Genomic DNA, 27,873 nt, shown 5'->3' with positions numbered 1-27,873 from the left:
ACATTTTGTCTCTAAGTATTATCAACAGGTCTGGATCTCTTGGATCTTAGTGAACCTGTCTTACAAACCCAAAACAAAGCAAAGAAATCAGAGAATCCATCAAGAAGTGAAGGCTTAAAAGCTTCAACTCACAGAAAGAAGACAGACAATCCTGACCTTATCAGTGTGGATTCTGAGCAGAAAGTCCAGGCTGCCAGAGTTGCAGACAAGTCTTCACTAGATTTTGGTAAGAGTGTAGCTATTTTATTAGTGCTCCATAGCCTTTCTTAGCACAGGTTTCTCCTGACTATTATCACAAAATTATGAGGAACACCAGATTTTTTTTGTTGCACCACATTTTAGCAGAGTGTGTAACCTTTGATACACTTTATAAACTAATTGAAGTACTTTAAACTTGAAACAGTTTCAAGTTTACATTTTACATTTTGCTATTATATGTTTTAAATTGTCATCAAGTGTGCTTATAAAGCTCTGAAAGGTTTCTTTGAATAAAAGAATTTAATCAGGGTGAGTCAAATGGTGGAAAAATTCTATAGGGGTATGATGAGAAATTGGGAAAGGACAAAAATGAGAGGAAGCCCATACATAGATGTCCTTTTCAGAACTGCAGATGTCAGAAATACATAATACATTTGTAAATACTGCTGTATCTATGCATACAAGGGAAAAAATTCCATTCTTGACAAGAGAGATATATTTATACAGCTTGAAAAAAAATCCCCAAAACAACTCAATATCCTGCCAAGCCTGATCTATCGACAAGCTTTGGAAAAGGTGAATTTAATTTAGTTCCGTCCAAACTAAATTACTTGCACTGCAACTGAGAATTTGCAAGGTAAATGTAATTTATACCGAGGCAGCAAACTTTCCATTCATCAGCACAGAAATTCTTTTAGAGACTTTTTCTTCAAACAGGAGCTGAACATCTGATTTTTGCACAGTGAGTCTGACACATGACTGAATAATATCGGTTGCCTACATTTTTAAATGGTAGTCTCTAAAAAAGGTTTTATTTTTACAATTAAACTAAATTACATACAAATCACTGATTTTAAATCAAGAGTTACACTGACATGAATGCTAATAGATTTTGAAAAAATGTTGTGAATTTCCAAGTATTTTCACAGCATATCAAATAGAAAGGTGCAAAACATTTCTGTATATTGGACTTTAAAGTATAGTCTTTGGTGGCACCATTTTCTCTATAACGTACATTTAGCAGACGAGATAAAATTTTCTGCTGTAGTTTCTTTAAAAGATTCATATTTTCTTTTCTTATTTTCCAGTTGATATTCATCATTCAGAGAAATGGGATGATGTCAGTTTTCGTGGAGACAGGAGTAGCAAGGTCCACCCTTCTGCAGAGCGAATATCATCATCATCATCATCATCTAGAGCTCCATCAAAGGAGATTTTATGGTACAGCTTTTTGCTTTCCTTACAAAAATATTTCCATTCCAGCTTTCTTAATTCACAGAAATGCCTTCTTGATGACAAGTCATATCATTAAACCTGTTATGATTACACTAAATGTGCTCAGGCACACATTTTGGACAATGCATCATAAGGAAGTACACACTAAAATGATATTTTGCCAGCGATTTTTAGTGTTGTGAAAAGCAGCAGGTGCAATTACTAAATAAATGGTGGTTAGAATTGTACAGAGACATGCAATGATCCAAATCCAGCTACAAACGTGAGTAAAATGAATAAAACAGGATACTTGGCAGTGCAGTGATCTGACACTCACTGGATATCCACTGAATTTTGGCTTTGCTACCTCAAGGACACAACTGGAAGAGGCAAGATAAAATATCCAAACCAAGAGCTGCCCCTTTCACGCAGTTAACTAAACTTGAGGGGTTGCAAATGAGGGAAGAATTGGACTTTGCCTTTGGGAACAGTTAATGCAGATTAATTCTGCTGCCTTCCTGATGTGTAAGTAACACTCATTCTCCACATTATGCATGGCCATAATCAGCATTTTCATGCACTAGAAGAAGGTTTCTGACCAAACGATGCTTATCCTGTATTTTAACCTGCCCTTTTTCTGGGCATTTCATTAACTTAGAGCTTGACACAAGTTTTGCTCGGTTGACTTGATTTTGGTCTACAGGGTTTCATTTTCTAGGAAGAAAGAATATTAGGATACTGTGGTATGAAAATGCACTTATGCCAAGGTGAATTCCTGCATAGTGGTGGTTGATTCTTAGACACTGACTGCAGGTACAGTCTTGTGTCATTGCCTAACCTCGTTTTGCCTGGATATGAAATAGAAGTGTATGAGTGAGAACACTGAGAAGGGTCCATGTACTTTTGATAACTGCCTTTTGATAATTCAGTTAAAATAAATACCCTAATTAATTGGTGTGTGTTTATGAACCTGAAAGATGTAAAGCAGCGTGTCTTACTGTTGAGTGATGAGCGTGTAAATGCACTGTTTCTAGGTCCACAGAAAACAGATCACAGTCTGAGCTGACTAATGTCAAGAGTGCCTTGGACTCTGATTCTACATCAGAATTAGAACTTGCACCTGCAATACAGGTAAGGAGATTTGACAACAAAAAGGCAAGGAAAAATTGTCCCACTAACCGTTCACATTCTGGGACAACTATTTAAGGGATGTTTTCAGGATCATCAGAGAAAAATATTTATACCTCTGAATCTTCACACCTCTTTGAAATTAATGTTGTGAAAATACCTTACATATGTCAGCACCTCAACCATTCAGAGTTTAATACTGTAGTGAACTGTGACCCTCCTGTACAAAGACAAAAACTTCAAACAATTTACAGCATCATCTTTTTTCTCTTCAACCTGTTCTGAAAATTCAGACTTCTAATGGTTCCCTCTCCCTGCAACATATCTGTTCTCAAGGTCTCTTGATCAAGCAGGAATCCCCAGAATTGGAAAATGGTTGAGGAAATCATTAGACCAATGTTCATCATTAGTTTATCTCCACAGGTGGGAGAGCAGTGTGGCCAAAGGACTTTTTCCTGCAGGAAAAGTAACTCTAGTACAGAGGGTTCTGGGCAGAAGGTTTGTAGATTTGCCCAATCCCACTGTCACAGTATATTGGACAGGACCTTGTGGCAATTATTATTTAGAGTTGTAAGCAATTATTGCGTAGAGTTGTATATTTTTTGGTATGTATGTATGCACAAACAGGTACAAACATAGATTTAGATCTGCATTCACGTAGATCAGGTTGCTTACACACCTTCTTTCCTGCTTCTGATTTTTTAACTGAGGGATTTCTGTCATTGCCACTGGCCAGGGTAAGAGAGAGTTGTTTGGTGGATTAGCTTTTAGTTGAAAATAATTGTCTTCCCTTCCACAGTTATTTTTAGGCCTGGACTTCAAAAACTTTCTGTCAGATGGAAAATCTGGAAATTAATGGAAAATAATAGCCTCATTTGAAAATGGAAAAATGAGACATTAAAATGCTAAATGTGTTTTCTTAAATTATGCACCATTTTTTGAAGAAAATAGAAATAGAACCAAGTTATCAGATCCATTTCTGTGTTTTTGTTAGGAAAAAAGCCTACTTCCCTGCCATCTCTACATTACTAGCAGGAGGGTTTTTTTCCCTCTGGAAAGTCTCACTGTAGTTGTAATGTATGATATCTTTTCTTCCTCCGCAATAGATTTATACTTCTTATTAATGGAAAAGATCTATTGCACAATATCATCCACTCAAAATGGACGATGTGTTCTCACATAGTTTGTCTATCTTATCTTGAAGTACCTCTGACCCATTTTTAGGAGGCTGTTCCTCAGCCTAATAGATCTAAATTCCAGAATATTTGTGCTCAACCAAGATGTGTGTAAATCAAGTAGACTGTCACAGAATTAAAATACCGTGGCTCTCTGTAAAAGCAGTTGCAAATTTAGTATATAACATCTCTACTTTCTATGGTCTATTTCCTGTTTATCTTCCACTAGAGTAACTGCAGAAGTAAAAATCCACATTTTTCATTCAGTCTAAGTTCAGTCAGTTGAGGCTCCATACTGCTTTGTGAAATGACTGATATTTCAAAATAAAAAAACCATGAAGCTGAATAAGCCAGCTTGAAAAAGAAGCAGAGAAAAAAATTCTTGTCTGTTGTTTTGGTATATTTCATGCTTTGATTTTTTTGTTTTGTTTTGTCATAACCTGCTTTTTTTTCAAACTTATGATCCATTCAAGTAATGAAATGCTGAACTGGTAATTAGTGGTGCAGAAAAATGACCTAAAGTGAGGTTGAGTTCTTATCCTGGGTAGCTTACTCAGAAATATAGTGGGTTTGTTCACTGCCAGCTTCATCCTGCTTATACTTGGACTGCCAGAGTTGTCAGTTCCCAGCAAACAGGCTCATTGATCTTGACCGAGTTCTTACCGTGCTTGTAAAAGAAATCACGTTACAGCTTTTATCAAAGCGTACGTTTTCCATACTTTGTCTTCTATAGGTTTTATCTATCTCATTTAAAGGTAACCTTTGCATATGCAACACATTCTACCATAGCCTAAATATTCCATCTTGTCAAACTTGCTGCAGTTTTCCATCAGCAGTTTCCCCGGCAATCACCTCATCACTCATCTTTGACATGTTAGATTTAGTTCCTCAAAGTGAAATGCTAAGTAACTGTGTTTACCAGAACTTGTATCAATACAAAATCCAAAAGACAAGCTTTGAACTACTAAGGGAGAAATGTGTTTGAAGGCTGGAATATGCTCTCATGGTGGCTCTCACTGGATGTGGCTGTCTTGCTTCTCAGCATTTTTGCACATCATACTTCACCTATTATTAACTCTTAAACAGCACTGGTACTGTTCTTTTTTTTCTCTGCCATTCTGGAAAGTTCCTTGTTATGCTTTTATTAGTACTGAGATATCCTACAGTGTTTGGGGTTTTTTTGAAGGCTTATTTTTCATCTTATAATTACAAACTGCAGAGGGAGATAATATGTTTCATTGTCTGTACATTAAGTTTGCTCATTTGTAGCTCTTGAAATGCTCCCCTGGGCATTATAGATATTTTATTGCTCACCTATAATACACAAACCCCCTGATATGCTAAAAAGCTGTATCTAATTCTAATATGTCAGCACTCTTAGACAAAGGTATAATGCAAAGCCTCTAAACCTTAGAAATCTCCAATTTGAGGCAACATATTTAGAATATAATACTGATTCCCCACTTCTCCCAAACAGCTAAAATAAGACTAATGGCTCTCCTCGGATATGCCAGTTACTCTTAGGAAATGAAAAGTTACAAGGGACAGATTTAGTTCATTATTTGAAGATCTGATCAAAAGCTGAAACTGTAATTTAAGCCTCTCACCAACAGTTAAGATCCAGCAGCACATAAGTAGAGTACAAGTGCGGGAAAGCGTGTGCAAATGCATCAGAATGGAAGATTTTTTTTTTTCCCTAAGGACAGCAGCCATGATCAGCTTCAGCACCTCCATTGTAGGGTGATGGGAATATCAAACCATGGTGTCCACAGAGTGTCCACCCATTCCACCCTGACCCACACCCACCTTGGGCTCCCCTTAAGGGAGTCCCAGCCCATCACCAGCTGGAGATGTGGAGTTCTCCAGTACTGGCTCTCCATTCCCATCCCCTCTTTTCCTGCACTAGTGGAAGGCAGCATGTTCATTACACATGGGGTCTTCCATTTCTGGGTATCACAACTTAGAGTATGACTCTGCATTGTTTATATGTAAGTACAGATTATGAGGGGTTTCTTAATGACCTTTTTTCCCTCTGACTGTGAGTTTAATGGAGCAGAAAGTTCATTTCTCTGGGGGTGATGCAGGGATAATGTGTATCTTATGTGGCAGAGGAGACCTCTATGCTTCTTGTCTTCTTCTCCCTCGCCTCTCTGCTGCCCCAACAAGTTCACTCTCCCCTTCTGCAGTCTGAACATCACCTTTTGCAGTATTGTCCTTGACCTGAGGAATGGCAGTCACTGGAAGCAAAAGGGTAAAAAGCGGAAGTAATCAAAGCATTTGCAAGAGCCAATTCATAAATAATGGAAAAGCTGGGAACATAATTAGTGCCTATCAACAGAGTCCTGTGTCAAGGAAAACAAATGTAATTCTTTGATCAGATTACAGGTCAAGTTGATAAATGTTGCTGTGTGATATTCTGCAAGATGTTTGAATTAACACACCATATTCTGATTTTAAAATTGGCACCATACAGTAAGAATTGAGAAGGCATTAAACAGATTAAGAGTGGCTAACATTAGATCTCAAGAGCAGTAGTTACTTACTAGGAATGTCCTTTTATCATTAAAAACTTATTAAAATCATCAGTATCTTTCTACAGAGAAAATAAGGAGTACTAACATGTGTTTTAAACTACTGGAGAAAAATAAGAAGGGTAGTTGGAAATATCATTAAGGTCTCTTGATAACTTTAAATTAAATATGAGCACCTTCCTCAAGGACATGAATTCCAGACAACCTCAGTTTATTCTCTGTAGAACATAAGTTTGATCCTGTGGATGTTGAGTGACAAATACCATAATGTGATATGTAAAGAAATGAATGATTTGAACTAGTTCTCTCTTCTGCACAAATTCTATTAATCAGTAAAACAACTGGTTTGTGTGTAGGACTGGGTTTTGGTATGTTTTCAGTAACAACCTGAAATCTCTTCCTGGCCTCAGCAAGGGAAAAAAATAGTTTGCAAACCACATGGACCAGAGGCAGTAGATGTGAAAGCAGAAACAGATCCTCAGTGTGGACTCTTGGTGCTTCCTGTCACAGCAAAGTCCAGAAACCCACACAGAATAACACTCACAGTGCCCACCACCAGCCTGTGCTTCTCACAGAATTTGTGCTGTACTGTTGTTTTCTTCCCCTCTGTGTATCATCCACCCAGTGTACAACTCACTCATCAATCTCTGCCTGAGAGACCAACGGCTCGGGAACAGTACAGAAACCTTAAGGCTAGATTGACAGATGAGTGCCATTTTCTGGGTAAAAAAACATGTGTACGACCACAGACACAACATGTGTGAGAACCCAGGAGTGTGTTGGATGTTTCATCCCAGCAGTGCACACACCAGCATTTGCAGATACAGCCCAATGAGCCTGATGTGAGCAGAATTAGTCTTTTAGCAGTGTGGCTCATTGAAATTGAATATTACAAGTACAGTCATCAGAAATATAATCACATAAATTAATGCAGTTGGGACCACGGGCAGGCAAGTGGCTAATGAGTTTAACCTCTTGACAAACACGAGGGAAAGGATTAGCAGCCAGAGCTCTGTTTAGCAAGATTAGGCCACTTTGTGCCTTTCTATACCATCCCTAAAAATTGTTTGGTTTTGTACAGTGCCTTTTGTTAAAAAAAAAATGAAATAATAAAATTGCTTTTAATATAAGAACAGGGAAAACCTCTTTGTGTGCCTCCAATGGGATCGACCAATATTAAGGCACAGGAGAGCTGCTGATTGTGAAAAGGATTTGTTCCTCCAGTGAAATCCATGGCAAACCTGGCTCTCCAATGTGATCCTGAAAGAAAACCTGAAAGAAAACTACAAAATGTACAGGGGAAATGAGATGTTTTCTTCCTGGAGAGTAGACAGTTGTAATGCAGGAGAAGGAACAATGAAGATAAAAGTCCTATATAAAATAGTCAGCTCTTTCCTTTTTTAGTCCAGCTCTTGCACTGCCTTTTCTTGGATGTCTCTTTATCTTTCAGGCATCTCGAGTGAAAAGAAATATCTGGAAAAGACAGATTACTCTGCTTCCCATCAGGAGTGATATTAGCTATGGTGTGAGAAAATTCGGAGGAATTCATGTAGGGAAACAACTAATTTTCCCCATGAGAAAGGCCATTTGGGGCTCTGGACAATTGAGGAAATAACTCAGAAATGTGGCAGAGAGTCTATCATCCTATCATCCTTTTCTGATTTATTCTTTTATTTTTTAGGCACGATCAACTAGGGAGCAGCGTTGGGGAGCACCTCTTCTCTCCAGAAATCACTCCTTGGAAGAGGAATTTGAAAGAGCCAAGGCAGCTGTTGAGGTATTATTTCATTTACTGTTCCGTTTTCAGCTAATGTTCTATAGATTTCTTGTTTATCTTGCAGCACAAGCATAGGAGAAAGTTGGAATTGGATTGGATTATTTAAAGCAGCGAAAAGACACAAATCCTGGAGTTTCTAATTTAAAATAGCATTTTATCTCATTTAAAAGAAAAAAAAAACAAACAACAAATAAACACCAACCCTTAGCTATAAATTGAGATTAGACAGAACAAACTTTTCAAGCTCGATTTTTATTGCTATAGCAAGTGGGTAAAGAAAAATGCCCCATAAATGTAAGTACATCCAAACTGAAAGTAAAAGAGGGAAATATTTTTCCCCAGCAACTGAACGTGTGCACTCAGCTATTTAAGCTCAGACACAAACCAATTCTCTCCATGGGAGCCTGAATTCAGAATCCCTGATAAACAGCACAATTACCTGCTGTAATGCAGACTGCACATGTAGCAGTAACCATGCACCATTTTCACAGTTTTACAACAAGTGGCAGAGCATTAAGCATAGGAATATTCTCATTTCCTGGCAAATCAATTTGGTTTGAAAAGGTGAAGCTATTTGGATAGTTCTCCTAGTGCACTTTCATTGTTTTTTCACTAACTACATTTCCAACATCTGAAACATCTCTTGAGTGTTCTTCTATACCACTAATCCCAACTGAAATCCTGATCCTGAGTAGAGACAAGATGGAATACAGGTTTTTTTAAAAGAACTCAACAAAAAATTAGATATAAGCACCGACCCGGAGGATCATCTGGAGCATTGATTCGTAAATGTCGTGGGTTCCATTGGTAACCCTGCAAAATCCCGTCACCACAAAGAGCCAAGACAGCTGCCTTCCACTGAGGACAGAATTTCAGGCTAAGTTATGTAACAGCCACTGAAACGAATTTTTAGGGTGGAAAGGATGAAGCTGTGAAACCGATTCCTCAAAACTCGTTATTTTTAGCATGGACTGAAGTCTCATTAGTCTCCAAACCATCTAGAACACTTTAGGGTTATTTGAGTTTCAATTTAAATTTGAGCCATGTGTTTTAATAGTCCCCTAACTCAAGTTTTTATACCATTCCAATTCCAGTGCTGGCAGTTGAACTATTCTAAATTAATATTGGTTGATTACAAACAAAACTATGCCTAATTCATATGCTGGCTTTTAGCTAGAAACAGAGTTTCCTTTTTAGGAAATTAAGCTGATTCGTAGGGGTTTTTTAATTATATGCTATGGTGAGAGGTATGGTTTCTACTATGGTTTCTTGGGATTTTATTGCACAGAGAAAAAAATCTTGTCTGAGCATACAAGGTTAAAATAGACACAAGCAGTAACTAAGCTCTTTTATAAACTAAACACTGAAGGCGTTTTTCATGTCTTTTCTGCCTGCATTGCTTTTTCCAGATCTAGTAGGTTCTTTATAAACAACTGCTGGTGAGGCACAGGAGATGTTTTTGATGTCACACATCACACACATTTGCTCCTGGCGTGAAAGGAGAGACTTGTTTTCAAATTGCCACTGCTTAAAATGCTCAAGGTGTTCCTAATTGCACTGCAGACTGATCCTGAAGGTGGGATATGATGTGCTGCAGCCTGTAATGGCAACAGAGGGAGTCTGATGATGAACATCTTGGCGTTAGTGGTTAAGCAAATGATGTCAGTACTGTTGCAACTGCCAGCAACTGTGTGTGATGGGGAGTTTCCAGACACTCAGAGAGAAAAATGAGTTGAGTCCAACAACAGGTTACACGACATTATTGAATTGCTTTATAGAGTAAAGTAAGGAGAAGAATATATTGTATAAAAAAAAAACCCTGCAGACTAAAAGGTCATTTTGAGGCAATAGAGAGGTTGTTAAAATACTTTAAAGTAGTCTCAAAAACAGTTATTAAAAGGAATCTAATTAAATGTTTCCCTAACTGTGTAGCTGGCAGTCTAAAGTTATTCTTTTTGCTTAAAATAGAACCTTGGACCAGGTAGTTAAAATGTAAAGGAAAGGATTCTTCAAGACCTTATAGAGCAGTTATTTCCATTTGCATATGAAAAGAGCTGAATTTCCATCCTAGATAAAATGAAGTGGTAAGAAAGCTGGAATGATTGAAATAAATTGGAGCCCATCTCAGAAAGATTAGTGCTTTCTTAAGCGGAGAACAGATACAGTTCAAAAATTCATTTTTTACGTTTTGGATGTTTCTGCAATATTCTTCAATAGGGAAAGCTGCAAGTGGTAAGATTAGCCAGAAAACTGATCAAGAAAAGGAAGCAAATCTCAGGTTCTTTGTGGCCTAGTTCGAAAGGAATTAATTAACAATTCAGTAAATGAAGACACCAAACTTTATCCTCCACCCAGTATTCACTTTAGAGCTTTGGGAATGGTTTTAAGATGTCAGACTTTGAGATTAATGAAGATTTGTGAGGTAATTCTTTCTTAAGAAGTTTTAATGATGTCTGCCATTGGGGAATCTTTTAAGAATAAAGCAGTAAGTAAAATAGCTTTTTTACTAGAGAGGGTCCATATTCCCTCGCAGTGATCGGGTTCTTGCAGACCTCACTACCTTTTCTATTCTTCTGGAAATTGGATTTGGGTTTTGCCTCATGTTTTTTTATCTTCATGATTCCCAAGTGCAGTAAGAACTATGTTTTAATGTAATTTTCCTAATAATTAGCTCTTTTTTACCACAAATTGGTACTTTTGAATTTTTAAAAAATGCTAGTCTGGGGATTCAGGTTCATCCTGTACCTATATTCTGTTAAAACAACTTTTTTTATCATCTGCCATTCTAGTGGTGATAGATTAGGATAAATAGAAATAAAACCAAGAAAATGCAAAGACTTCCAACTGAGAAATGTCTCAGAGATGGAAAAAAAATCAGTTTTGTTATTTTCTTATTCCACATTTCCCTGATTAAACTGCAGATGCCACACTGTTTCATGAGCTTATGCATAAGAAATTTTGAGCTGTCCTTCTCAGCATCACTTTATTTACAACACAATGTCACTTGAACCATCTGCTGTATAATGTACTGTTGTAAAGCATCAGAATATATTACAGATAAATTATGTGACAATAGCAGGAAAAGATGGGATTAATTTCTTCTAGCCTAGGAACACATAGTCTAGAATCATCAGCTTTGTGGTTCCCATGAGTATCAGTCCTATCTGTACCTACAGTGTTCCTGTCTCACTATTTAGACATCACTTCAGATGTGCCTGGGAACTAAGAACTTGAGTCATCAAGATGTATTTTATTTGTCACTCTTTCAAATCATGATGGGAATCTTTGCCTTGGTATATCAATTTTTTATATAATTTTTTTATCTCTACATTTTATTAAAACTTTCAAGTTTCATTTTGAGAAGGTATCAGCTAAGGAAATCTTACCTGGTTAAAAGCACATGAGTTTAGCTGTGTCTTTCACATCAGAGAGTATGTTGATGCAGTAATTCAAAGAAAAATGACAGAAACTTACTTTGTTATGCATTGGTCTAAAAGGAGTATTGCAAATTAATTTTTGACACTACAGGACAGGCAAAATTCTAAAAGTCATGAAAACAGATAAATTTATAATTTAGCCAGCAATATTGAAAAAGTGCACCCCTCTCCTCCTTTCACTGTATAATCAGAAGTAGAGAGTCTGGAAATATTTTGCCTCCCATTTGTTTAACTGCTTCAGCATATTTTTAAATACTAAGAGTAAAAATAGCCTCTTTGACAAAATGCAGAATTTTCTGCTTGGAAGTAGTCAGATGGTATGAACATTTTTCCTGGTTGTCATTCCACTTAACTGCTGCAGATAATCTGAGAATGTGTTAAATGTGTTCAACTGGTCTGAAAACATTTGGTACATCCAAAGTAATTCACCAGCATTAAGGCAGCAAAAACACTGAAATGAGGTTAATTGGCACCAGTGATGTAGCAGAGTTAAAATTAGGTCTAGGAGTCTTGGTGCAAAGCCAGATCTTCAGGAATGCTCAATATTAATTTAACCTTCCTACCACTGAAGTCAATGAAAAAATTGCTACTAATGGCAGCTGGAACAGACTTAGGCCTTCGCCAAAGGCTGTGTGATGGTTACGCTCCTCTTCCTCAAGGACGTTAAACTCCTCTGCTACTGACACTGGGATTTGTCACAGCAGAATTACAGCATTTTATCAGGTGCCAGAGTGGTGTCTGATCCAGGTGCCCAGGGCAGCTTTGCCACACCAGTTTCAGAAACCCCCCCATGCTGGATGTGCTCAGAACGCTGGAGCTTGGCCCAAACAAGCAAATCTTCTCTCATCGTTGCGAAATAACAGTTGGGTTATTGCTACTTGCCCCATGTCCAAGTAGTGTAGGATGAGTGGAGAGACATTGCAGCAAAGCAGGTCTTCTCGTTGCATTTTCCCTCCCCGTTTGACTCACTGTAGATGGACATCCAACATAGCTACTTGAATGCACAACAATTCACCGACTTCTTACGTGGAGTATAAACACAGTGAACATCTGTGGGAATTAAAAATATGTAATTAAACAGCAGAATTTGAATTTAAGACCTAAACCCACCTATATGCTTGCTTACTATCTGCAGAAATATGATTTGATATGTTTCCAAACCACTGATTCATAGGGAATTTCTATGGGAAAAATAGAAGCAAAAATTTAATATAAACATATATATATACATATATATATTCATATGCACATTCATATCTATGAATTTATATATTCATATATATAATTATTTCTATAACTGCTTAAACAAATCTGCTTAAAAAGGCATTACTAATTACTTTTCAGTAGTTTTATTAGTTTTAATCTGAAGAAAAGGGAAATTTCCACTCCCTCCCTCATCCTGAGTCTCAAAATTTATGCTAGTATAAACACGATCATGTAATTTTTATTTCAGTGCACTGCAAATTTCTACTGAGTGAGAAATGGTTGATAGAGGCATCTGTTGAAAAGTGGGATTGTTTTAGGGATTCAAGTGCCTCTGGTCCTGGCTAAGAGTTAAAGAGGGAGTGACCTGATTCATTATCCCAGCCTTTTCAAACTCTAAATGGCCATTTCAGCACAATCTCATGACTATTTATAAGAATGTATTTCCTTCAAGTCTGGAATGAAAGCAAATTCTGCAGGTGTGTAACAGAGTGGTCAAGTTTCTTTCGCTTCTATTACCCAGAGTGAAATCTCCTCTCCAGGAGTGAATGATTGCCATTCAGAGGAACATTGCAGGTACCTCCACAGATCCCATAACTGCATAATTCAGACAACTATGAGTCCCCTGGAAGAAAGTGCTGGATATCAGGAGGCACATGCTTTCCTTTTTCCAAGTACCTAAGGAACGTTGCAGCAAGTCCTGCAATCACAGTCTAAGCTCTATTTTTCAAATCATGCCTGGATGTGGAGTAGTAACAAAGTTGTCAGTCTTGTAACAAATATTACATTTCTAACCTGAATAGAATTATTTATGCTGTTTTCTTTGACCTAAATAAGTTGAGAAACTGTGCCCCAGTAGTGTCATTTCACTGAAGCTCTGGCTTCCTTGCAAGAACTGGAGAACTTTGGAAAGGCCCCTAGTGCTGGGCAGATATTCTGCTATGGATCTGCTTTTTAGGGGCTTATGACTAATCTGTGGAGACCGAAATGGCACCTAAACTTGGATTCTCCCCTCTTTTTAAATCTCATTTCTGCTTTTTGGCATCATTTTCTAGTAGCCACAGTGGTTCCCTCTGTCTGGTCGTTGCACATCCTAAATCTTGTTCTTTTTTTCATAATTTCTGTTTCCCTTGTGTTTGCATTTTTCCCCTGTCTTTGAGCTGAATGTTAATCTTACTGTACAACTTTATAATCTCTTGTAGATTCCTCTCACCAGTACAGTACAAAATGCAATATTGAGATTTCTCCACTATGTCAAAAAGCCCAATTTCGATTAAATCTCTTACTCAAACACTCTCTGTCTGAGCTTTGACATTTCCCTTTCACAAAGCTGAAAATAATGCTGAATATAACAAAGTGAGATGCTCGTTCTCTTTTAAACTGTTTTATCTATTGTTATTCTTTAGCATATGCACTTAGTTGATTTTTCTTTTTTTTTTCTTTCTTTTCTTTGGTCAGAGACTTGCAACATTCATTTCCTTCAAATTTTCTGTAATCATTTGCTGTTAACATCAATAAGATGCAGTGTAAGCTGCTGCAAATCCTGCTTCAAATATGACATATGCTGCCTCTGAGATAAAAAGTTTTCTGTTGACAAAATGCATTCCAATATAAGAGATGAAATTTAATTATATGAAATTCCAAACAGGAGCTGTAGCATTTCAGTCAGTGTGATTATTAATAGAATTAATACCATTCAGCAAAATTGACAGACCACTGGTAGAAAGAAATTAAAAGTTTACCAGTTTGTTTCAAAGATTTTGTTGTTCATTTTCTGTTTTCCTCCTTTTCCTCTAGTCAGACACAGAGTTTTGGGACAAAATGCAAGCAGAATGGGAAGAAATGGCTCGCAGAAACTGGATTTCAGACAACCAGGAAACTCCAGGGCAAGTCACCATCTCAACCATTGAGAAGGTAACACCAAGTTTTCCCATCCCTCCTGTGCAACACTGAGATGAGACTCAGCTATTCAAAGGATCCCAAGGAAATTCATTGGATGTGGAAGTTAACTTTACCCAGAAGAGTTCATCTTCTTTAATTGTCTATGAGTGGGATAGATTTAAAAGACCTTGCCATAGTGAGAATACATTTAGAATTGCACACTGCCTGAATTGTGCTGAAAGGTTCACAAAGCAAACTGCTGGATTATGGGCAGTTTTGAAGACAGGCACCTAAGGAAGAGCACCAAATAAAAATATCTGGGCAGCAACATTCAAACACTGTTGAGGATAGTAATGACAGAGATTCTGTCTCTCTTCTTCATTCCTTCCATTTCACATTTGCATTTGATTTCTGTCATGTAGCTGATATTAGCATACACCCTTTACACTGGAGTGACAAGAAGAGAAAAAGGCAAAATTTAAAGGAATTCTAAAATAAACTCAGGTGCTTGCAACACTGTTCTGTATCCGGAAGGTTAATTGAAGATTTCAGGATTTTAGCTGAGCAGACATGAGGTTACAAGCACTGCAGGGAGCCAGCTGCTTGACGTGTGCTCTTTACAATTCAGTTGGATATCCTGGGCTCATGATAGGTTCAGCTCTGCTGCTACTGCAGGCAGAGTGAGTTGTTGCCATTATCTTTGATGGGAGTAGGAGAGTCCGCCATTAGTACCAGTATCACTTCAGAGCTAAGGTAAAAGTAAAGAGAGCAGAAACATAAATGTTTGGTGACTTTTTACCCTTTCTATAATTGAAATTCCATGGGGGAGTTCATACCATTTTCACAGAACAAAGGGTGTTTACATCCAGCTGGAAAATGGTGAGTTATTTAATTTTTAGGAGTTGTCATTCCGTGCTACAGTGCTTCATCACGGTCCATTATCTCTCTTCTCCAGGGTTATTATTTCCATACTGACAATCCCTTCAAAGATTGGCCTGGTGCTTTTGAGGAAGGACTGAAAAAAATGAAAGAAGGTGACCTTCCTGTTACAATCTTATACCTGGAGGCTGCTATTCTACAAGAACCCAACGATGCAGAGGTATTCACTCATCAGCCTTTTACTGACAAAGGGAACGGGGACTCCCTTTAGCATGCAGTGATGGAAGGATTTGGGGGCTCAAACTTTTACTAGTCATGATTGACTGAAACAGATTAAATTCTAAGAGTTTTGAATTAGTATATGACTTTAAACAGACAACAGTGAGTCCTTCACAGGATGAGAAACTGGTTTTGTAATATTATTGTTTGAAATGCTTCAAACCTTTCCTTCATATCCCGATGCTTTCGAAGTATCTTGTAAACACTACTATTGTAAAGATAACAGTTTTGATTTAATGAGTGTTGAAATTTTTTTTAAAGTTATATAAATTTTCTTAATATTGCTGTTTTCAACAAGTATAGTGGTAAAGTCTGGTTTTTTGTGAAAAATATTTACAGTGTAAGTATCTAGGGCTCTTTGAATGTACTGCTGCATTAAACTAAGCAGCAGTATTTCAAAAAGCAGAGAATCCCCAAACCCTCTAGAACCCCTTAAATCTATATAACTTAATAATTCTTCTTCATCATTTTCCATAAAATTCTACCCACATTAAAATGTACAGTAGCTCAAATCTAAGAAAGCAGCATGTGATCATACACTGACAGAATACCCTTGCATTCATTGACTATAAACATTTATCAGGCCCAAAGATATTCAGAGCTGTATTGATTGGTACTGTTGCTATCACCCTGTAGAAAAATCTGTAGTTAGTGCTTGACAGATCTGCTGCTTTTATCACCCCTGTGTTTAACAGTGATATTAGTTGTAACTCTGCAATTGGGTATATATAACAAACTAAGAAAATTATGATTATTTTTGCAGGCCTGGCAGTTCCTGGGTATAACACAGGCAGAGAATGAAAATGAGCAGGCAGCAATTGTCGCCCTCCAAAGGTAAATGAAGTTCAGTGTTAAATCAAGGGTCTGATGAGTATTTGGTAATAGAGACTTGGGAATATTTAATGTCATTCTTATCTTGGAATGTGAAGCATTTATTGAGCTCAGTAAAACATTCACATAGATATAAAAACTTTCCAAGTGACTTCAGAGGGTGATTAATATTTCTGTTTTATTAAATAAGTGCAATATTTAACCTAGTAATTTAAGTAGTTGCACAAAAGAAAAGTTACATGGCCTGATAAACTTGAATTAGGCATAATGCAAATGAAGTGCCTTTTCAATATTCTAGCCACTTAGCATGTTTTCTATAGTCTGTCCTTTAATGAAGAGGTTTTCTTAATTGGAGACAGCTCCCTTCAGCTGCTGAATGCTAGACTGACAACGTTTTTAGGTTGATAGAGATGTAAATATCACAGAATGCTTGTATGTAAAATGTGAGTTCCAAAATCTCAGCATTATTATTATCTTTGTGTAATGGGCTTTTATGTTTCGCATTTATGTTAGAAATGCGAGGGGTTGCCTGATTTAGGGCTTGCTCATTCCCAGTTTTCAAACAAGCGACAGCAATGTTCACGAAATAGATGAGATTCTGTTTTCAGTTAATAGTACACAACCAGAGAAAGAATGCTTGAGGTGATTGTCTCCAGCTTTGTCAAAGAACAACTGAGAAATCAGGATGACTGTGAAGATTCATAGAGATGGAAGAAATTTTGGCTTCAACATACTTTTTTGTAGAGCTGAAAACTGTATTAAACTGTTTGCTTGAAATTATGCAAAGCTTCTCTTTGCTTACTAGACAGATATTACACAAATGAATCTACCTACAATTCCTTATAGTAAGAAGGATGAAAACAAAACTTCTATGTGTAGTTTTATGTCCATATATGTGTATGCACAGCAATGTGTGGCATATGTGTGTATACACGTGCATAATCCACTTATCATACAAAAATAAGACAATGTCCCCTTTTCACAAGTATTATTGGGTAGATTTTACTTGTGTGAGTGGTTTTCTTTACACGGATTATTTTGGAAGAATTCAAGAATTGTGTTTGGCTAAAAAATGTTTCAATATATTTTTATTTTCTGTCTAGGTGCTTGGAACTACAGCCAAACAATCTAAAAGCTCTGATGGCCCTGGCTGTAAGTTATACCAATACTGGTCATCAACAGGAAGCCTATCAAGCTCTGAGAAACTGGATAAAGCAAAATCCAAAATACAAGTATATAGTGAGAAGCAAAAAAGGGTCCCCAGCGCTTAACAGGAGGATGTCTAAGACAGCAGATGAAAGGTAAATGCAGTGTAAATCCTGATGGTGGAAATTGTAACATCACTGGAACTGATGGTACATGCTGTGCCTCCTTGCTCTGTATAAACCCAGCCTGTTCCTTGTAATGGAATACTCAGTGTCTCTAGTGGCAGGAGTGGGAAGACAACATAGGACATTTGGTTTAGGGAGTGAAGGCTTTATTTCTTATGCCATCTCTGGAAGTTAAAAATAAATAGTAAAACAGCTAAAAAAATATGCTTCTCCTCAACTCCCATCACTTTTCTCTGACCCTCCCTCCTGCCTCTGTAATCCCACATCCTGCACCCTCATTCTTCAGCTGCTTCCACATCCATACCAGGCCTTCATCCTCCTCTACATGTGTGTGTTCTTCCTGCTTTCATAGTTTCTCCTATATCCCGACCCAGCCACTAGGATCGAGGAATGAGCCATTTTGCAGCGTGGCACGGCTTCAGTTCTCTGAAAATACTGGGAGGTGGCATCTGCTTGTTTGAAAACCGTTCTGGTTCTAACCAAAGAGGCAGCATAGTCATTTTATTTGTCTTCAGCTGGCATCCATTTTAAATAACATAATAATTTATGAGTTGGCAGCCCTTCGTCATGATTTCATGAGGTCAGTAAACAAGTACCTCTGGACAGTGAGATGCATGATAAAGTCATTAAAGGCATAAACATGATTTGCAGAACTAAAACACTCGGGCTATCTCACTGCTTGTCATTTTGAAGACAGGCCTTATGTTTTACCCTTATCACTTACAAGTCCTGGGTTGACAAGATAATTGAGCATGAACAAAAATAAAATATGCAAGTTCTGCTTAATTGCTAAGTGTGTTATTTTACTTCAGCTTCATCCCGCTGACATCTGGTGCTGTCAGTGCAAAGGTTTTATGAAGCCTTTTTTTATGAAGTGGGCACAGAAGCCTTATATTTTGGCATCTTTCTTCAAAGGTCTTGGCTAGTCACTTATCTATTCCTCTTAAGAATACGACTGTTTTTGCCAGTAAGGAATGCTTTTATGTCCGAGAAACTCATCTAATCTGAACAGTTTTAATAACCCTTCGTGTCATCTCACTTGGGCTCACGGCTGTACTTCATTTTATAGATGAAATTTTTATTCCAGTCATGAGTTTACATCACCACCTTGAAGTAGATCTTTGCCGTGATGAAGAAGCTTATTTACAAATTTTAGGAATATATCACTCCTGACAAAGCCACTACAAGGATTTTAATTTCCAGCTATGCAATCAATATTGAAATATTTGTAAATAACTGTATGATGGATCTTTATTTTTTCACCCTTGTCTAGCTCATTACTCGAAGAAGTAAAGGACTTGTACCTGGAGGCTGCTCACCAGAATGGTGATATGATAGACCCTGACCTGCAAACAGGACTTGGAGTTCTTTTTCACCTGAATGGAGAATTTAACAGAGCAATAGATGCATTTAGTGCTGCTTTAACTGTTCGACCAGAGGTACATTTTTTACTTCTACATTTTAAAAAATTTAGCTCTACAGGCCATTTTCCTTCTCCTGTCTCGATCAGGCTGTTATTAATGAGATGTCACTTCCGCCATTAAAATTTCAATACCTGAAATAGAAACGTTAATTACAGGACAGCCCCATTTAGAAGCAGATTTATACATGTCCAATTTCTGATTAATTGTAATAGTTATATAAAGTTGCCTGTGACCACGAGTCAGAACCTCACATTCTGTGTCAATTAAGATACAACACTGTTATTTTCTGCAGTCCTCCTAACTTTGCAAGCAAAAATGAGCTATTCTGTCCCTTTTTGACACGTACAGTAGAAAAAACTCATTTTCTCACCAGGACTATACGTTATGGAACCGCCTTGGAGCGACCTTGGCAAACGGGGATCGCAGTGAAGAAGCTGTCGAGGCCTACACACGTGCTCTGGAAATACAGCCAGGCTTCATTAGGTCCAGATACAATTTAGGGATAAGCTGCATCAACCTAGGGGCATACAGGTAAGTTAAAAAAATGTGTACACAGAAAGTCAGGGATCATAACTACCAAGTGAAGATTCATCTTCTGGCTGGAGCTATCTAAGAAAAAAAAGTAATCAGAATATAGCTACATAATCTCAGCTGTTGTAAAATTTTGTCATTAGTTTTTATGAAGTACTAGCAAAGCAATGGTACTTGTCTTATAGCCACAAATTCTAAATAATAAAACTACCAAGCTGCTTAAGCACTTTTTTAGCTTTAAGTGAAAGTACTATTATAATCAGTAAGATTGTTCTTGCACTTAAACTTAGTCCTGTGCTTAAGAGCATATGTAAAAGAAAATATAAGAGCCCATTGTTGGAAGGAAAACTTCAGTTAAACTGCTTTGAGTAGTTAATGTCACCAAAAACACTTGCAGTATATCCTTCAGGACTGAAGGATGGTATTCCAGCTGTCAAGTTAAGACAGGTAAGATGATGGGGAGCTAGGCTGCAATGAAGACAGTACTCCCAGATGTATGAATAGACTCGGCTCTGCATTACTACAAGCCATGCCCACCTGTTTAATGAAAATTAAACAAGAACAACATGAAGAGACTGATGAACTGCATGGTAAAATAATGCATTAGAGTCTGGCATGGAACTTTAGAAAGTTTTACTCTATTCTGTCTTTTTTCCCTCTTCCCTACAGAGAGGCTGTCAGCAATTTTCTCACTGCTCTCAGTTTGCAAAGAAAAAGCAGGAATCAACAACAGGTTCCCCACCCTGCTCTATCAGGCAATATTTGGGCTGCACTTCGGATTGCTCTGTCTATGATGGACCAGCCAGAACTATTTCAAGCTGCCAACGTGGGTGATCTAGACATTCTCTTAAGAGCTTTTAATCTAGAGCCGTAATAAAAAGTACCCACAAATTGACTAAATTGTATTAGGAAACAGAACTTTTTTATTACTCATCCCAAAATGACCACATTTTCCAATAGATCATGATTGTAGATCAATAGGGGAATTATTTCAGACATTATTCGAAAAGTTCAAAAGCACAAAAATACTGTAAATAAATTCCAATTCAAATAATTGAAATGAGCTGTGGTAATCTGACAAAGCCCTGAATTAGATGAAATAGGAATTTCTGAAGAATCTTCATCCCATGCAAGCTATATCTTTCTATATATACACAGCTTTACAAAAAAATGTATACTAAGAACAAACCTAGATAATGGCTATTGCACATTAGAACAGCAAGCAGTGCATCCAAGGAACCTGCTTAGTAGCTCGTTGCACTATGCTGACCCCACTTTACCCCACAATGGGGATTCCCTATCCTTTGATTTCTTTGATGAAAATTCTTCTCAAGGTCCGTTTTTAACACAGCTCTGAAAGTAGATGCATGTAAAATGGATGTGTTTTGTTTTGGACATATCTATTAGCTGGCAACCAGTTTTTGCTTCCAAAGGTACCTCGATTCATTTGGGCCCAGTTCTGCAGGCTCATAAACCATGTGCAATGTCAGGAGGAACATTGTCCGTGGAGGTCTATGGGATGAGGTCGGGTACCAGTGGGGAGGCCGAGTGTTGCCAGCAGAAGGGGCAATTTGCACTAGAATTGTTACTGTTCAAACCAGCTGTCCTTGATCTCGGACAGAGTCTGTCTGCTTCAAAGGAGCTCATGGCAGGGTCTGCACCTATCTGTGTACTTATGCACTTTAATCTTTCTTTGTGTAAAATAGTGCTATGCTTTCATTTTAGTTACCAACAACAGAATGTACAGGATGGCCTTGTTGGTATAGAGGACCAACTAACATTTCCTGAAATGTAGTGAGAGGGTTTTCAATATTCTTATGTTTAGAAAGATGCAAATACAGTATAAACTGCATTAACAACTAGAAAGATTATTCTATTATGCATCCATCAGGTACTATACATATACATGCATGTGCATGCACATACATGTTGTATGCAAATGATGTCATTTCAGAACATAAAAAGCCACAGATCTTTATTGCAAATAAAGAAAAATCTTCATAGGAGTTACTGCCTGCAGATCATGCTCAAGGGAAAACTTTCCCTGAAGAAATTGGTCTATACAGTGCTTGTAGGATTGAGACCAAGACTTGATCCTGCTGTTATGGCAAACAGTAGCAAGAGTCTCTGTGACCTCCGTGAGAGCAGAGTAAATCCTTATATAACACCAGTATGTGTAGCTACTTACAAATGTGTATATAAACACACCATCTTAATTTTCCCTGATTGGATGAATGGGGAACAGTGTTGGGGCAGTACATTTCCACATGATGAATAGATTGATTGGCTACAATCAAACACATTTAGCTCAGGGTGAATGCATCAATCAAAGAAGGAATAGAAATTTTTAGGAGGTGATTTTCAGTTGCTGATATTTTAATGTTTTTCCAAAATAGTGAGAGAGAAAAAGTGTAATTAGATGGCTACTGTGTTGACTTGTGGTCAGGAATTCAATGCACAGAATAGCTTCTGGAATGTGGTAAAGTCGGACAAATGGCACATTTCTTATAAACAACACTAAAATAAAATCCAGCTCAGCCAGATAAAAAAGAAATCCAACTGCACAGATCACAGAGAAAGAAGCTCTGTGGGAGTTGGACAGTTTCACCAGTACAAACCTTAAGTTTCTTGCAGCTGTCTGTTATTTTCAGCAACCACTTAAAGGAAAATTCCATGTAAGACAGTGTAATCACTGCATCTAATCACCATCTATAGTTTGTTAAATACAAAGTATTGATAGTCATTAAAAAATAAAAGGCTTACCCCTCACTCTGCCCCACAGATCAGACATGCTGAAACAGCTACAGAAATTTTTCAGGAGTGTTTTATTAATTCATTGTCTACATCTATATTCCTGTTTATATATCGTTTCATAACTGATTCCTGCAGCTTTCTCTAAGGATGGGGTATGGGACTGACTGGGAATGTCACTTTAGCTAAGTGGGCTGCTGTATTCCTATCTGCTGACAACAGTTTGCTCTTTTGCTTTGACAGCGATGTGTGATGACAGCTCTTTATTGATAAGGCAGAGCAGAAGGTGCAGTGCAATTGAATCTGGGAAGTGATAAGAGAGAAGGGAGGCAGCTTTGAGAAGAGGCTGTAAAGCAAAGGCATATGTGCTTAGATTTTGCTTGATGCCCTGCCATCATACAAGTTCCTCTAGAATATCCTCTGTGCTGTGGTGTAGGATAATCAGTGCTTACCCAGAGGAATTAGCTGTTCAGGAACTTTATTTTCATATCTTTAAATTAAAAAAACAGATATTTTTATATCTGCAAATTAAAAAAAATAAGTACTTGATTTCTCAGAGTCAGAATGACAAAGGGCATTTGATACCCATGGCAGTTCACCAAACATCATCTTCAGCCGGTGGACGAGTAACACAGCAGTTGTTAAGAAAAAATGCAACTCCAAGCCTCTCCAAAAAGAACAGACTAAGTAGGAAGTAGCTTTTAGTTTATCCTGAGATGCACTGCTCCAAACTACATTCACCTGCTGATGCATGTCCACACCCATGGGATTGGTACGAGCTGTCTGTGTAACCTTGAGACAAATCACGGGGGCTGAAATCTCCCTCCCAAGGGGAGGCTCAGGCCCCTGGGTCCATCAAGAGCACTGCAGTTCTGCTGCACAGAACATGAGCTTCAAAGCCTGTCCAAAGAGATGGTGCACACCCTTGGAGATTACCCCAGCTGTTCTCTCCTCTTGTAGACAGCCTATGCCAAGTTAACCATATACCACTGACCGAGACACTGCGAGAGGGGAAGGATAAAGCAGGCAGACTTCTAGGAGCCAGTGGCACATCTCACTCACCTCTGTCCCGGTCAGTGTGAGAAAGCAGCTGGAGACTGAGCTCACCTCTCTCTAACAGGTCAGACTCAGCAGCTCCTGGGACTTCTGGGGACTTCTTTAGTATCCTGGCCTTTACTGTTCTCCTTTAGCCCCCACTGCCAAGCACTGTCAGTGCAGCAGACAGGATAAGACACAGCTTTGATCTGACCCCCTCACAGCATTCCTTAAATATTCAGGGGCAAGCATGTATATTTGCCTGAAACAGCAAGAAGAAAAGTGTGGAGGCTGCAGCATATTAAGAACCTGAACAGAAAATTCATCTACTTGTACTTCTAACCAAGCATGAGGTGGGATAAATAAGGCGGGTGCTAAACAGTAGCAGATTGAGCCTGAGAGTTGAGAGACAGCAAATCTGGGTCCTCTTAGTGCTCCCTGTGGGCTCGACCAAGTCAAAACCTCCTGCCATCCGTGACACCCAGGTGTGCAAGGAAGGAAGATGGGAAATAGTAGTCATTGCATGTGGTGGCACTGTGTGGGAGCAGGGGAGTGGTGCTGTCCCACAGACAGGATGGGTGAGGTCACCACTCACCTGGAGAGGAAGGTAACACACAAACACAAGGTTGCCCAGGTCTAAGGAAGCAGTTTCACACACAGACTAGCAACTTCAGCAGAGAAGAGACTCAGACATTTCAGGATAACAACTGCACAGCATCTATGGGGTGAGGCCAAATCAGAGTGCTGCAATGGTGTATCACCATCTCTCCCACCTCTGTTTCTTGTTCTTGTTACTCCCCTCTTTTTCCAGAGGTGATTTATCACTGCCAGGTAACTGATTCCAAGTTTTTTGAGTCTTTTTTCTATTTTATATTTCATGCAATTAAAAAACATTTTCCTAACCCCCAGCTTAGGACTGTCCTTGTCCTTTTTCTCTGCAAAGCTTTAAGAATATTTGTGACCTAGAAGCCTGATCCATAAAGCTGAGCACTGGAACCCTGGAGTCTTCACAGGAGAGCTCAGCACTTTGCATGATCAGCTCACGTGCAGGTATTCAGTGACCAGGCAAGGGCTGGCTCTGGTACCATTGCACGTGCTGAACAGGCACTGGAATCATGGGGATTATTTATGGAGTGAGGCTTTGCAATGAAGGCAAAAGGCTCATTTCTGGCTGATCCCATTAAACTGTAATGACCACAGAAACTTTATGGGGATAGGCTTGAAGAACTGATTTGATCTTTAGGTGCACAGATATACACACCTGTATCTAATGGTATTTTCTTATGATCTGATAAATCATAGCACTTGTAAAAATATCGAGGGGGAGGTTCAAATGACACAAAACCTCATGTGACAATATTGCATGCAGCTACACTAACCAATAACCACTCTGAAGTATTAACCCAATGCATGCAGTAATGCTACCTGAGCATGGGTTTACAGAATGCATGCAGAAGGCCCACATAGGGTATTTTCAAACTACTGATTGGTATCTTCTATGGAATGTTTTAAAAGTACTTTGCGTCTGCCAAACTCAAATCTGAGTTGTTCATATTATTTGGAACAGGCTAGACCAAAAGCAGAGCCCTTTTAAAATCCCATCCTTAGAAATCACTTTGTGTTGTGGATTTCATGTTTGCTTCAAGCGTTTAATTAATAACAGACATCTGTGGTAACAGTTTTTGCAGACATGTTTTAGTATCCTCTCAAGAATTAAAAAGCTAAATTTGCACAGTTTTCACAGGGAAGCTGGGTGTTTGGATTTTCACATTTTCTTCTCTAGTCTAAACCACACAGCACAAACTAGAGAAAAAGGTTCCAAGAATCAGTGAAAAAACTGTTGTCTCAGTCTGCACTCTCTTACCATGGCCAGGCTTTTCAAACTTGCCCAGTAGCTCTGAAAACAGCTCAGTGTTCAATGTCCTATTTGAAATACGTAGATGTAAAACTTCACAAGATCTGAATATCTGCTACCTCCAGCTGAAGACACTTAACTCATCTGAAACCTCAGCATACGGAGTTAAGCTAATAAGCCAAATTTAGAAAACCTGGGCCTGAAAAGAAGGACCCTGACAACACCAACAGAGCAACCAGGTGATCCTAGGAACATCCACAGAGCATGGGCCTCCAGGACACAAAAGCCACCATGGCAGAAATAACTGATACAATTACTGGCAGACATTGTCTGTTGGAGCCAGTGAGAAATGGAGCAAAACGTAAATTGGTTGTAGATCTCTTTTGCCCAAACATGCATCTGCAAAATGAGACATATTAGGTATTTCGCATGAATAACCTGCACAGTTGAAAAAAATGTGATTTCTGGTCACCAGTGTTGTCAGCTTAGCAGTCTGTACAGTGAATTTATGTAATAAATGTTTATAATATGCCAAGTATTCACAGACAAAAATGATAAGACAAAATGCACTGCACGTTGTCAAAAAACTGGTGGATATGCAATACAGTATTATCTACTATTCAAACCTTACCTAGGCTAGAAGTCAGATTCCTTCATTATAGTTCTACTGGTTTTGGACTGGTGAAATAAATGAGAAAAAAGAAGTGCCAGGCATAAAGAGATCACTGACACTTTGAACAAACCTAGGCAAAGTGAAAAACAGGCATGTCAGAATCCACGGGAAGTTTCAGAGCCTCAGCCCACAAAGTAATAGGCATTCAACAAGGGAGAGAGACAGAAGGAATCTAAATTTTCCTAAAATATGCTGTAACTTTACAAATGCTTGCATATGTGACAGCCCATTGAGCAAGCTTGCATGGTCAAGACTTGATGTGCTTTGATCTTTTTTCCCCTTCTACATTTACAGAATGCCATCAACATTGGCTAAACCTTTAATTTGAATAGCCTTTTTAATATCAGTAAGCTACTGTAAATTCAGAAAAATGAAAGAAATTTATAAATATATTTTATATATCAGAGTATAACATATCTAGAGTAAAATAAAACTATATAGTTTTGAGAGGCATTCTGTGTGGCTTCCTCTATATGCTGTAAACTGTTTGAAAAAAACCTTTGCAATCTTGCATCAGTTCTTTTGGCTTTATTTTTAAGCCAACATACGGGAAAGAAGAGATTATAGGGTTGGCAGATACTTTCACCCGGGCCATCTGAAGAGCCCTGCTGCTGCACAGACCTGCCCTGCTCACTTCCCTCCCCGTGTGAGGGTGAAGTGCAGGTGCCAGGCCCGGCAGGGCGGGTGGTGGGTGCGGAGGTGGGAGCTCAGCCCGACACCTGAATGTTTACATTCCGTTACCAAGGCTCATATTGACCCAGATTAAGAATCTGAATGTAAGAACATAACGGGGTAAAAGATCAGTTTCTTACTACAGGTAGCTCTGCCTCTGTATACTTAGTGCATTATCGGCTGTGTATAATATTAAACACAGACCTTTAGTTTACTGATGCTTTAATTTGGTGTTTCCTTGCACTGCTGTTTAAAAATAACCTATTTCCTCAAAAAAAAAAAAAAAAGTTGTGCATACTGGATGTGTTAAATTTATTAAGGTCATAGATGACTATTTGCAGAGCACCACACTTGATGTAGTATTTTTGTACTGTAATGGAAGCATGCCTTCCTTGGGTTCTTTTCCACATATTAAATTGTATTTATTTACCTGTATTTATAACTGTGCGATTTTTAAATATGTTTTAAAAATAAACTTTGTCTGTGGCTTCAAATATTTCAAAATCTCTTTTCAATTTGAGAATGGTCTTGACTACTGAAAGGAAGGATCTACATCTCCAACTGAAAGAAAGGATTTTTTCAATGAGGTCTTCTGTCCTATTGTTTGCAAAGTGAACATGCTTCTCTGCCTAAAAATTAAGCCCCGAATACACTTTTGTTCTCATTTTTCATAAATTCATTGCTACTCTGAGGCAGAGTTATTTTTAGAATTTATTTTTATTTCAACATGTTGATCAATTATATTTACAACTGGAATTTATTTCAGCTGAAGCCTGGCCCAAAGGCTTTTGCACAAACAGTCCACATGAGGAAAATGGGAAAAAAGTAGATCAGAATTTTTCCTGAAGACCATGCAACAATTAAACCAGAAGTAATAATATCAGAAAACAATCCTTATAAAAAAAAAAACAACCCAACTTTCAGTGACTGAAATCACTACTTAAGCAATTTCCCAAACACTATAGTAGGAATTTGCTATGAGCATTTTTCAGTTTTGGCTTTCACAGGATGAGGGAAAGGAGCTGACAAGGATGATATTATTCCTACTCTATGCTTTTCCTATGAGA

General features: G+C 38.1%; 1 protein-coding gene across 4 annotated transcripts in view; it reads left to right on the top strand.

Annotated features, from left to right (window-relative positions):
• The window catches only part of PEX5L (peroxisomal biogenesis factor 5 like), a 107,320-nt gene extending 80,018 nt beyond the window's left edge, over window positions 1-27,302 (top strand). For all 4 annotated transcript variants that reach the window (XM_027709698.2, XM_027709689.2, XM_027752235.2 and 1 more), the window contains 11 exons: window positions 17-226; window positions 1,287-1,419; window positions 2,448-2,544; window positions 7,929-8,024; window positions 14,462-14,578; window positions 15,501-15,644; window positions 16,467-16,537; window positions 17,638-17,835; window positions 19,139-19,304; window positions 19,663-19,820; window positions 20,490-27,302. In XM_027709698.2, coding sequence (XP_027565499.1) covers window positions 17-226; window positions 1,287-1,419; window positions 2,448-2,544; window positions 7,929-8,024; window positions 14,462-14,578; window positions 15,501-15,644; window positions 16,467-16,537; window positions 17,638-17,835; window positions 19,139-19,304; window positions 19,663-19,820; window positions 20,490-20,694 — 1,595 coding nt within the window. In that variant the 3' untranslated portion in view covers window positions 20,695-27,302. The remainder of the gene's footprint in view (window positions 1-16; window positions 227-1,286; window positions 1,420-2,447; window positions 2,545-7,928; window positions 8,025-14,461; window positions 14,579-15,500; window positions 15,645-16,466; window positions 16,538-17,637; window positions 17,836-19,138; window positions 19,305-19,662; window positions 19,821-20,489) is intronic.
• The last annotated feature ends 571 nt before the right edge of the window (window positions 27,303-27,873 follow it).

This window comes from Pipra filicauda, unplaced genomic scaffold, assembly GCF_003945595.2.
Source record: "Pipra filicauda isolate LSUMZ 115617 unplaced genomic scaffold, ASM394559v2 scaffold242_size1167801_pilon, whole genome shotgun sequence".
In the NCBI taxonomy this organism is placed as follows: domain Eukaryota; kingdom Metazoa; phylum Chordata; class Aves; order Passeriformes; family Pipridae; genus Pipra; species Pipra filicauda.
The sequence above is the reverse complement of the archived record's forward strand: the minus strand, read 5'-3'. Positions and strand labels throughout refer to the sequence as shown.